General features: G+C 46.8%; 1 protein-coding gene across 1 annotated transcript in view; it reads left to right on the top strand.

Annotated features, from left to right (window-relative positions):
• Positions 1–12226, top strand: part of MEIOSIN (meiosis initiator) — a 21280-nt gene continuing 9054 nt past the window's right edge. The window contains exons 1-4 of the mRNA XM_055551175.1: positions 1–320; positions 1663–1735; positions 6841–6931; positions 11331–11442. Coding sequence (XP_055407150.1) covers positions 1665–1735; positions 6841–6931; positions 11331–11442 — 274 coding nt within the window. The 5' untranslated portion in view covers positions 1–320; positions 1663–1664. The remainder of the gene's footprint in view (positions 321–1662; positions 1736–6840; positions 6932–11330; positions 11443–12226) is intronic.

Consider the following 12226-nt stretch of genomic DNA (forward strand, 5'->3'; position numbering starts at 1 on the left):
TGCTGGAAGACTGGGACCTTCCCCAGGCGCGCGTGCGCACGGCCACTTGTACCCTGCCGTTTCCTCTCCAGTCTCGCGCCTAGCACACCTTGGCAGGAACTGGTGGGGGCGTAGCCTGGCTTCAAGCGCTCACTTTTGCTCTTCTCTTCAGGCCTCAAGCAGGAACCTCACGCCAAAGGGGACTGCGCCCACCTCACGCCTGGGCTCGGAACGTGGTGGCCAAGGCCGGCGTGAGGCTCCCGCACGCGACCAGCCTCCGGGGGCCAGCGCGAGACACTGTCCAATCGGGCTTCCAAGTTTGGGGCTGGCGCAAAACCAGAAGGGGGGTCTCTTGAGGCGGATGCTGGAGGCCAAGGGGAATAGTTCGGGGGCTTGCCGGTCAGACCAGAACCTGGGGTCCACTCAGGAATGGCACTTCCTGGCCGTGGCCACTCTCGGAGTTTCGGGGTGGGGGGGGGCAGGAGGGCGGGTGTGCCTTGGGTGCCCAGGCTGTATGCAAGGCGGGACCTGGGCAGCAGAGCCGGAGTTTGGATTTGAGGCAGGGCCTAGGTTTCCGGGTCCAGGCTCAAGTTTGACGTATGAAGTCTCTGTATAATGTTGGGGACTTGGGGGTCACCGGTTAGGACTTGTAGTCTTGGGATTTGTGTCTGGATAGAACTAGTTTTGGGAAATCTGAAAATCTTGGGTTTTGTCACTGAAAACTTTCCTGTTGGAAACAGAGATACTAATGTGGGAATCTATAAGCCTAGAGTATAATTTGGGGGCCTGAGGTCTAATTTTGGAGAATTGAAGTCTCAATATAGATTTAGGGTTTAGAATCTTAATATAGAGTATGAGGTGTGAGATTTAGGGTTTGGAGTCCCAGTTTGGAACTTTGAGAACTGTTAAGCCCTGGAGTCCCCCACATTGAGTATGGGGCTGCAGTTTTAGAGTTTGGGTTTTAGATAGAATTCACATGTGAGATCTCAGTTTAGGCTTGGGGGCACAGTTTGGGGGTTTGAAGTGACAGTTTGAGGGTCTAGAGGTCTTTGTTTTCAGATCTGAGGTAAATTTGGGGGGGTTGAGGTTTGCTTTTGGGAGCTCGGGTTTCTTTGTTTAGGGTTTGGGTTCTCAGTATTAATGTTTCTGGTCTGTGTTCTTAATATTAGTATTGGGCTTATATTTGGAGATCAGAAGTTGACAGTTTAGGGGTCTAGAATACCTTAGTATTAGAGTTTAAGGCTTTTAGGTTTGGGAAAGTCTCCTTTTTAGGCTGTAGGTCCTCATTTTGGATGTTTAAAATCATACGGTTGCTGTCTTAATATCATAGTTTAAATATCTTAAGTCACAGTTTTCAGGTCTGCTCTCCACTGCAGAGTCTGACATCTCATTATTAAGACTAAAGCTCTGAATCAAAGTTTGGAAATCTGCTGCTTTTAGTTTTAGGTCTGGATCATTATTTACAAGCCCAAATTTGCAATTTGAGATTCATGGACCTCAGTTTAGACTTTGGACATTTTCATTTGTTCTATTGGCCTATGTTTATGGGGACTCAGGACTTTTTTGGGGATCTCTTGAGTGCTCAAAGGAGCACCATGGGGGGAAATAAGGCTGCCTATCATACTGTGCATTCTTCTTGGAATCCCAGAGGTCACTAATAATTCTTTATTTTCCCCTCTTTGCAGATGTGGGATTCCAGCAAACGTGTGTGTTCTCCTGAACAGCCCAGAACCAGTTCCCTGAGTCCCAGTGACAGGTAAGGGCTCCCCCTGGGCCACCTCCCTTGAAGCTCCAGCCACTCTGGTAGAATGATAATAACAATAGTGTTTACTGAGCATTTACTAGTTTGCCAGACTTTTTGCTAAGCTTTTTGTTTGTATACCCGTTAATCCTGACAACAACTCCAGGAGGAAGTAGGTGCAAATATTACTGCCATTTCAAGATGAGAGAACTGAGGTAGTTGGCAAAGATAATCTCTAAGCCCTTGCATGTTTTGACATTCTGATTTTTTTTAATGCCCTTCCTTCCTTTCTTTTATTTATGTATTTATTTTGCCATCAAGCCCCTACCAAGTGTCAGGAATCTAATAGAGAGGTTTTCCCAGCAGATGAGGGTTGGATCAGATGTCTCCCTTCCTCCAACATCTGGATAAAGAAGAGAGCCAAAGTTCATCTTATCCCTTATTTTCTTCCCCAGTGACTTTTCATCTACCTGTCTCTTCATTTATTAACTCCAAAAATCAGCATCCGCTTTATTTAGGTTCTCTACTTAGGAACTGTGCTCAGAAGGAGCACATGAAGACGATGAAGAATTCTCTCCTGCTTGCCTATTCTTCCTGGAATTCCAGAGGTCACCAACAGTGCATTCTCTTTCCTCCCTTTTTAGATGTGGAGTCATTGTATTAATAAAGACTCAATTGCAATTAACAGAAACTTAGCTAAAACTGGCTAAGGCATAAATGGGGATTTACTGGATCCTTTAAACAAAAAATTCTGGGGCATCAGGCTAGGCTGGTTCCAAGTGAGGGGTTAAATGACATGGCCAGAAATCTGCCTGTCTTGGCTCTGTCTGGGTTGGCTCTCCATTTGTGAGGGCAAGATGGCTCCTAAGCCCCTCCAGGTCCATGTTCTGCCAACCTGACAAGCCTGGCAGAGATTTTCTCCCCAGGATCCATTGACTCCGATTGGTCAAGCCTGTGTTACTACCCAAATCCTCAACCAATCCCTTGACTTCTTGATTAGACTTTGCTTCAGTGCTCCCTAATGGAAGGGAGAAGTCAAGTAATTGGTTCAGGATTTGGGTAGTAACCCAGACTTAGCTAATCAGAGTCAATGGATCCTGGAAAGAGAATCTATGCCAGACTTGTCAGGTTGGCAGGATGTGGACCTGGAGTGACTGAAAGGTCTCTTGCCCTCACAAATGGTGAGCCAACCCAGACAACATCAGAGCCAAGAGTGGAAGGGGAGGTTGGGTTCAGACTCTGAACGACATGGACTGAGAGTGGGGGAGGGATCATAACCCAAAGGAAATTATTACCAGAAAACAGGGGGATTGGATGTTGGTCAACCAAAAATGACAGTTTTATCAACCATAGTCATCCAATACAATACCTCCACCCTACTCTCCAACATCCCTTATACCTAAATCGTTCCAACAAATGACTGTCTACCTTCTATCTTGAACAAACCTTTCATGAGCACGCCCTTGGTGCTAAACACCTGGACAAGATCACACTTTCCAGCCAGCTCCATTTTATAAATGAATTATAAACAGGTTTGGAGAGATGAAAGCACTTGTCCAAAGTTACACAGCAAGTGGCAGAGCTGGGATTTCAACCAGATCTATTTGTGTCAAAAGCTGAAGTTTATAACCAACTGTTATACTGCTTCTTGGGACTGCCCCTTACTTTCCCTCATTTTGGGGTGGCTCTTAAATTCTTGCACATGTTAAGCAAATTAGGGTCTGGGCCTTGGATTTCACATAGCTGATATGAGAAATTTGGACTGGCTTTTTTAAAGATTTTTTGATGTGGATCACTTTTAAAGTCTTTATTGAATTTGTTACAATATTGTTTCTGTTTTACATTTGGTTTTTTGGCCAGAAGACATGTGGGATCTTAGCTCCCTTAGGGATTGAACCTGCATCTCCTGCACTGGAAGTTAAAGTCTTTACCACCAGGGAAGTCCCCTGGACTGGCTCTTGATTAAAGCTCCTTCCAGCTCCTGTAAAATAAAGGAATAGTGAGAGTTTAGGCTGATTAGCTCAGGGAAAAGGAAACCCAAGAATTAGAGTGATTTGCCACTTCAAAGACTTAAAGGCAATCATAAGACAGAATAGCATTCTTTAATTCAACAATTTTTTGTTGAGCACCTACTAAGAGCCAGGTATTATTCCAGGAGCTAGGAATATAACCAAGGCCATATATGACTTTTGTGGGCCGTAGGCAATTTTGCTTTCTTGTGCTCATTCCTTCATTAAAAACACATTAAAAACTGTCATTTATGACAGCATTGGTATAAAGATGAATGTAATCCAAGTTGAATTATATTAATTTTTTTCTCTTCTGATTTCAAAATAAAACACTTTATGAGCCCCTAAAATTATCACCAGCCTTAGGCACTGTGCTTACCTGTGCCTAATGAAGAAGTCAGTCCAGGATATAGCAATAAATAAAAGGGACAAAAATCCCTGCTCTTGTGTTTACATTTATAAGGGAGAAAGAAGGAAAGGAAAGAAGAAAGGAAAAAAGAGAGAAAGAAAGATTTTGGATGCCTATAAACGATGTGGTGATGTGACAAAGAATGTGCCTGTTTATCAGGTACTCAGGAAAGACCTTTCTGGGGTTGTTACATTTAAGCTAAAGGCTGAATGGCAAGAAATCAGCCATGTGAAACATCAGGGCAAAGGAACATTCCAGGTGGTGGGAATGGGAAAGGCCCTCAAGGCAGAAATAAACTTGGCAGTTGAGAGAAACAGAAAAAGAAAAAAGCTCCAGCCACACAGAAAAAGACCTGTGTGGCTGGAGCTGACCTGTTCTCCACAGAATCAGAGGGCAGAGCTGGGATTAGTGAGTGAAAATCATAGAGACTGTGAGGAAGACTTGTCTGAAACCAGAACCATCCAGCAAGGAAAGAAGCCCCCTTGGGAGGGAGTGCCCGATTCCCAGAGGCCCCTGTGAGCACAGCCCTGGGTCACACCTATTCGGGACTGTTGCCCAGGAGAGACCAAAATTTTGCAATTCCTAGTTACCTTTTTCCTCCCTCCAAATAAAAAATATATATTTATATGTATTATTCATATATAAATATAGACATTTATATGTATTATACATATAAATATAGACGTTTATATGTATTTATATATTTATATATAATTTGGCTGCGCCGGGTCTTAGTTGCAGCGTGCGGGATCTTTGATCTTTGTTGCAGCACCCAGGATCTTTTTAATTGGGGCACGTGGAATCTGGGTTTCCTGACAAGGGATGGAAACGGAGCCCTCTGCATTGGAAGCTTGGAATCTTAGCCACTGGACCACGAGGAAAATCTTCTTATCCTCAGCAAATTATATAGCTGGTTCTGCTCCTAGTTGCCATTTTATGTTGTTTGTGGAACAATTTGATAAATGGATCCCTGGCTGTACTGTGGGCTCTAGAAAGAGTTATTGTTTTATAGACTTTTATCCCTGTCACCAACCACACTTCCTGGCACACAGTAAGGGCTCAATAAGCAATTGCTGAATGAATGAGTGAGAATGATTCTTTCAACTTCAGAGTTTGGTTGGGGAGATAAGAGTGCCTCCCACACTGGTCCCTCATGTCCTTGAGGACAGCGAATCTATTTGTCTCCCTTTCCACAGTGTCCAGCATGGGACCTGGCAAAGAGGAGGGATCGAGGAACTTCCCTGGCAGTCCAGTGGTTAAGACTCTTCGCTCCCAATGCAGGGGCAAGGGTTTGATCCCTGGTCAGGGAACTAAGATCCTGCATGCCACACAGCACAGCCAAAAATAAAAGAGTGGGTATCAGTTCGTGGGTCTGAGTAGGAATCAGAGATACAAGTGTAATCAATGGAGTATGTTTGGCTTGATCCTGCTTTCAGTCAGGGAGAAAGACAGGGGAAGCTTCCTGGGGTGGATGGCAATTGAACCAGGCCCTGAAGGAAGATGAGATAAGGATTGGTGGAGACGAGGTGTTCCGGCTTTCCCATACGAGTAGCAGGAGCAGTGCCAGAAGTGTGTAGTTTGGGAGAGAGACGCCAATATCTTTGTGTCTCCATCTGTCAGGAGAAAGAGGTACAGGTGTGTGTACATGGATATATTATGAATTATGGATTCTGGGATTATATCCTGAAAGTTCTGCATCTGCTCAGGAGTTAACTTCTTTCACGCCCTTATTTATCTGTTCATTTAGCAAATAGGCAGTGAGTTCCCACAATGTGCCAGACCCTGTTCTGGGTGCCCCCGACTCAGCTCTCAGCCTAGTGCAGGGATCAGAGAAATTCATGAGCTCAGGGTCAGGGGCCCCTTAGCAGAGGTACCTCACCTGTCCTGTGGAGTTGGGGGCTGTTGATTGGAGAGAATGGAAGGAAGTAAGAGATGAGACCAGAATGATCAGGTGGGCCAAGCCGTGGGGGGAGGGGCGGGCATTATAAGCCATGTCAAGGGTTTGATTTTTAATAAAATCAAGGACTTGATTCTTAATAATGGGATGGCATTGAGAGGTTTGAAGTACTTCTTAGGTAACTAAGGTATTCAGTCCTACGGATAACCCTCTGCGCCTGAAAGAATATCCTCATTCATTTTGCCCAGATGAGAAAACCATAGATATTTTTGTGTTTCAGAAAGATCACTCCAGGGACTTCCCTGGTGGTCCAGTAGCTAAAATTCTGTGCGCCCAATGCCAGGGGCCCGGGTTCCATCCTTGGTTAGGGAACTAGATCCCAAGTGCCTCAACGAGAGACTAAAGATCCCATGTGCTGCCACTAAGACCCGGTGTTGTGAAATAAATACTACAAAGAAGAAGAAAGAATGATCACCCTGATGCATAGAGAGTATGATTTGGAGGAGGCCAGATGGGAGGCTGGGAGAACTATGAGGATGTCAACACACGGACTAGGGTAGGGGTGAGGGGATGGAGAGAAGGGATTGGAGGAGGAATGGGCAAAATTTGGTGACTGGGAGTTCCCTGGGGGTCCCCTGGCTAAGACTGTATGCTTCCACTGCAAGAGGCATGGGTTCAGTCCCTGGTCGGGGAACTAAGCTTCTCTGAGATGGGGAACACTGAGACAGGTGGATTGGGGGGTGGTATCAGATACCAAATTCCATTTTGGATGTCCTAACCAAAAACGGCTCTTGTCCCGAAACAGGAAGCAGAGGAAAAACCACACCAGCAAACTGCAAGAGCTGGCATTGATGCTGCCAGTGACCCTGAAGACTGGTACCAAGAAGCTCACCAAGGTAAAGGGGCTGAAGGAGAGGAGGTGAATTTGGGAGGCAGCTCTGAACATATCAGCAATTGGGCTGACCTCCCTTGTCCTGGGAAACCTAGACCGACACACAGACCCAGTGACAGTACTGAGATGGCAAGGGTCCTGCTCTGAGTGGAAATTTCTGGGAGTCTGTGATCCCATGACCAGAAGTCTGAGGAATTCTTTCCTACAAAGGAGGCAGGGGAAGGGACCTCCCTGGTGGTCCAGTGGTTGAGACTCTGAATTCCCAATGCAGGGGGCACAGATTTGATCCCTGGTTAGGGAAGATCCCACATGCCACGTGGCATGGTGACCAAAAAAAAAAAAGGAGGCGGGAGGAATTGAGAGAGGAAAAAAATAGGCAAGGCACCAGGTCAAGGTATCTCCCTGAGAATCAAGACAGTCTGGATCTGAGCCCTCCAGCTCCACACCTGCAGAACTCTGGGCAGCTCACTCAGATTATCAGCCTTTCAAGTCTCAGATTTCTCAGCTATAAATCAAGGAAAAATAACTACTCCTACTCAGAGATATTGTGAGACCAAAACAACACGATAGCCATTACAGGGCCTGAATAAATGTCGGTTCCCTTTCTGACAGCCTTCTTTTGTGACTTCATTGGGATGATTTCCAAATTTGGTTCTTCTCAGAGGTTCCAGGAGAGCATCTGTTTCCTCCCCCTTTGCCAATTTCTGCACACGTGCCAGCTCAGTCACTTCAGTCGTATTCGACCGTTTACAACCCCGTGGACTGTAACCCACCAGGCTCCTCTGTCCATGGGATTCTCCAGGCAAGAATATGGGAGTGGGTTGCCATGCCCTCCTCCAGGGGATCTTCCTGACCCAGGGATCGAACCCAAGTCTCCTGAGTCTCTTGCATTGCAGGCAAGTTCTTTACCCCTGAGACACTGGGGAAGCCTTGCCAGTTTCTAGAGGCCACTTATGGTCCTTGGTTCATGACCTTTTCAAAGCCAGAAGCATAATAGCTTCTGGTCTCTCCTCTATCTCTGCTTTGGTCAACAGTTTGCCCTCTCTGCCTTTGGCCCTCCTGTCTCCCGCTTATAAGGATGCTTGTGATTGCATTGGGCACACTCAGATAAGCTAGAATCAAGAATCATCTCTCTACCTGTGGCGGATTCATTTTGATATTTGGCAAAACTAATACAATTATGTAAAGTTTAAAAATAAAATTAAAAACAAAAACAAAAAAACTTAACATTCAAAAAACTAAAAAAAAAAAAAATTAAAAAAAAGAATCATCTCTCTATCTCAAGATCCTTAATCACGTCTGCAAAGGCTCCTTTGTCATATAAGGCAACACATGCACAGGTTCCGGGGACCAGGCCATGGACACCTTTTGGGGAGGCATTATACAGACCACCACAGTGCTCAAAAATAGCTGAGAAATTTTGCCTTCTTGCCCACTGGAGAATTTGGTGTGCATGGGCTCTTATAGCTCTTGGTAGGGAGGGTGGAGATGGCTGAGACACAGTCCCTGCGCTGGAGGAATGACAGTCAAGTCAGGGTACAGGCAGCAGCATTTCATCAGGAGCAGAGGACCACATTCCCTTGGTAGAATCCTCCCCAGGTCTCAGCCCACTGTCCCCCCTCTTCTCGTGGCTGCACTGTGCAGCTTTCCAGATCTTAGTTCTCTATCCAGGGACTGAACCTGGGCCCTCAGCAGTGAAAGCACAAAGTCCTAACCACGGGACTGCCAGGGAATTCCCTCAGCTGTCTTAAGGATCCACTCCTTTCCCATTTTCATCCTCCCTTAAATTAAGTCCTGGGCCTCCTGCTCTACATAAGGCCTTCATCCCAGTCAGTCCTCAGTCTCAATCATCAACTAAGCATTTATTAGTCAACGAATGTATCAGGCTCTATGCTGGGCACTTTCACACACTCAAATTTATTTCGTCCTAATGATACTTCTCTGAGCCTGAATGAATATCCTTGTGCCCATTGCACAGATGAGAAAACTGAGGCTCTAAGGAGGTAAAATGACCTGCTCCCAGTGCACAGCCAGTAAGTGGCAGGTTGGAGCCAGGTCTAAGCTAATAGTCTTTGGGCTGTGTCACATTGTGTGGTGTGCGTGCTCCGTTGCTAAGCAGTGTCTGATTCTTTTCAATCCCATGGACTATAGGCTGCCAAGCTCCTCTGTCCCTGGGATTTCCCTCAGGCAAGAATACTGGAGTGGGTTGCCATTTCCTTCTCCAGGGAATCTTCCTGATCCAGGGATTGAACCCTCACTGGCAGGTGGATTCTTTACCACTGAGCCACCTGGGAAGCCAAGCATCAGTAGCCATTAATCCTTAAGTAAATTATAACTCCCTCTGCGTATCAGGTTCCCTGGTGGCTCAGATGGTAAAGAATCCACCTGCAGCGCAAGAGACCTGTGTTCAATCCCTCGGTCAGGAAGATTCCCTAAAGAAGGAAATGGCTACCCACTCCAGTATTCTTGCCTGGAGAATTCCATGGGCAAAGGAGCCTGGTAGGCTACAATCCATGGACTTGAAAAGAGTCAGACACTACTGAGCGACTATTTTTTTCCCATGAATCAGATTAAATATGTTTAGTGACTATCTGTATTATATTTTATGGAAAAGTTTCACGTATGTCCCTCTTGAGACCATGCTTCCTCTTTTTAAATTAATTTTTATTGGAGTATAGTTGATTTACAGTGTTATGTTGGTTTCTGCTATGTAGCAAAGTGAATCAGTCATACATATACATATATCCACTCTTTTTTAGATTCTTTTCCCATATAGGTCATTACAGAGTATTAAGCAGAGTTCCTGGTGCCAAGTTCCCTTGTTAGTTATCTATTTTATATATAGCAGTGTGTATATGTCAGTCCCAGTCTCTCAATTAATCCCCCACTCCCAAGACCATGTTTCCTGATTTGGGGTTTGGAACATTCCTGCTGACAGTTTTGTTGTTATTCTAGGGATCTATTTAATCCAAAAAAAAATAGTTATAGGTATTCTTTCCTCACCTCCTTACCAGGCTAACTCCTTACACTCTTCGGTTTATTTTTTTTTAATTTCAATATTTTTAATTTTTTGGCCACACTGCACGGCATATAGCATCTTAGTTCCCCAACCAGGGATTGAACTTGAGCCCCCTGCACTGGAAGCACAAAGTTTTAACCACTGGACCGCCAGGGAAGTCCCCACTATTCAATTTCAATGCTGCCACTTCAGACAGACCTTTTTGGACACCCAAGTCTAATTGTATCATGCTCTTTTATTCCTAATGCTTATCACACAGTCAATAATTTTATATGAATTATGAGTTTATTAAGGTCTGCTGCCCTCCCTGTATTGTAAGTTCTGTGAAGGCAAAAAAAAGTTTGTGTAGTTCACCATTCTTGTGGCTTAGTGGCTGGTATCTTTTTTAGCTTAGTATCTCCAGTGTCAAATCAGCTTCAACTTAGTGGCTGGATGGGGGATGCCTGCTGGTGCTATGGGGGAAGAGTCATTCCTTCAGTGATAACTGGCTTCGTCACCTCTCCGTTCTGTGTGCTCAGGATCCAGAAATCCATCAGCTACATTCTCTTACTCTCAATGGGTTCAAGGTCAATGGGAGAGAATGCCACATCAACGGATAATTATAAAACAGTGTGGCAAGTGCCTTGGTGGGAACAGGCCCAGGGTGTCACAGGAGTGCTGAGGAGGGACATCTGAGCAGCCTAGGTGCGGGGTCAGGAGGTCAGGAAAGCTTCTGGAAGGCGGGGAACGCTGTGCTGAGGCTCAAAGAAAGAAGCCAGGGAGGAGGGGGGGACTGTGCACATGCCTGAGGGCCAGGGGCAAGAAGCCCAGCAGCTGCTGCTGCTGAGTCGCTTCAGTCGTGTCCGACTCTGTGTGACCCCATAGACGGCAGCCCACCAGGCTCCCCCGTCCCTGGGATTCTCCAGGCAAGAATACTGGAGTGGGTTGCCATTTTCTTCTCCAATGCATGAAAGTGAAAAGTGGAAGTGAAGTCGCGCGGTCGTGTACGACTCTTCGCAACCCCATGGACTGCAGCCTACCAGGCTCCTCCGTCCATGGGATTTTCCAAGCAAGAGTACTGGAGTGGGGTGCCATTGCCTTCTCCAGCATGTGCCCCCAAAACCGCACTGGGAGGCAGGCAGGCCTGGCTTCACACCCCCACTCGGCCACACCCTCTCTGTAACCCAGCGATCCCTTCAGCACTCTGGGCTTGTCTTCAGAGCTGTACCCGTTGGCTCCCTGGGCCACGGTGAGGACTGAAGAGCACAACAGGAACCTCTCTGCCCATGGTGGGTGGATTGCTGGGGTGGGGCCCCAGGGGTCCTGGAGCCTGACTGTCCCTGGTCCCCAGCAGCCTCACGTGATCTTGAGTGCCCGCTCAACCCTGTCTTTCTTTTGGGAGCAGAAGGAGGTTCTCTTGCACATCCTGCAGTACATTCACTACCTACAGAGCAGCATCAATGTGACCAAGGCCTTGCTCCAACTCCACGCCAACCATGGGCATGGCGAACTCGGGGGTAAGTAAGCTCAACCGACGTTCCCAGTGCCTGCTATGTCCAGGCTGTAGGGGACACTGAAGTGACCTAAATGGTTCCCATCCTCCCGGATCTCACAGCCTGGCGTGGGTCCAAGATGCTGTGACCCCAGAGGAGTGTGTCTTGGGAAGCCTGTGGGGGGAGGGCCCTTGGAGCGGGCCTTCAAGACAGCAGGGCACCATGCCAGGCAAACAAGAAACAATGTGAGCAGGAGCCCGCAGGCACAAGAAGACACAAATGGAAGGCCTGGGGACAGGCAGGTCATCAGGTGTGACTGGAGGGGCCGTGCAGCACCCAGATGATGTGCACAGGCTCCAGAGCCAGGTCCAGACTCAGACACATCCGTCTCATGACCTAAACTGCTCTGTGCCTTAGTTCCCTCATCTGCAAAATGGACCAGTAAGAGTACTTACTTTATGTTTGTTGTGAGAATTAAATGAGTTAATACACGCAAGGAGTGTTGTCACACAGTGCCCGGAACATGCCAGTTGTCCCACATTGTGTGCGCTGGGTGGTGGTGTTACTGGTGTGAGAAATACCCTGGCAAGAAGGGTAGGAGATGAGGCAGAGATGAGATTCTGAAGGGCCTCGAGAGCCTGGCTCGGGAGGGAGATAGAGAGGATGAAAACGACTGAAGGGCTGTAAGCCAGAGGAAAACCACAGTCAGAGTGGCTGTTTAGGAAGAGGTCCCTGACATCTAGTGTGGGGGTCATTAAGTAAGAAACTGGAGTCAGGGAGACCAGTGGGGACACTTCTAGGAGGGACC

The sequence above is a fragment of the Bubalus kerabau genome, chromosome 17, assembly GCF_029407905.1.
Source record: "Bubalus kerabau isolate K-KA32 ecotype Philippines breed swamp buffalo chromosome 17, PCC_UOA_SB_1v2, whole genome shotgun sequence".
In the NCBI taxonomy this organism is placed as follows: Eukaryota; Metazoa; Chordata; class Mammalia; order Artiodactyla; family Bovidae; genus Bubalus; species Bubalus kerabau.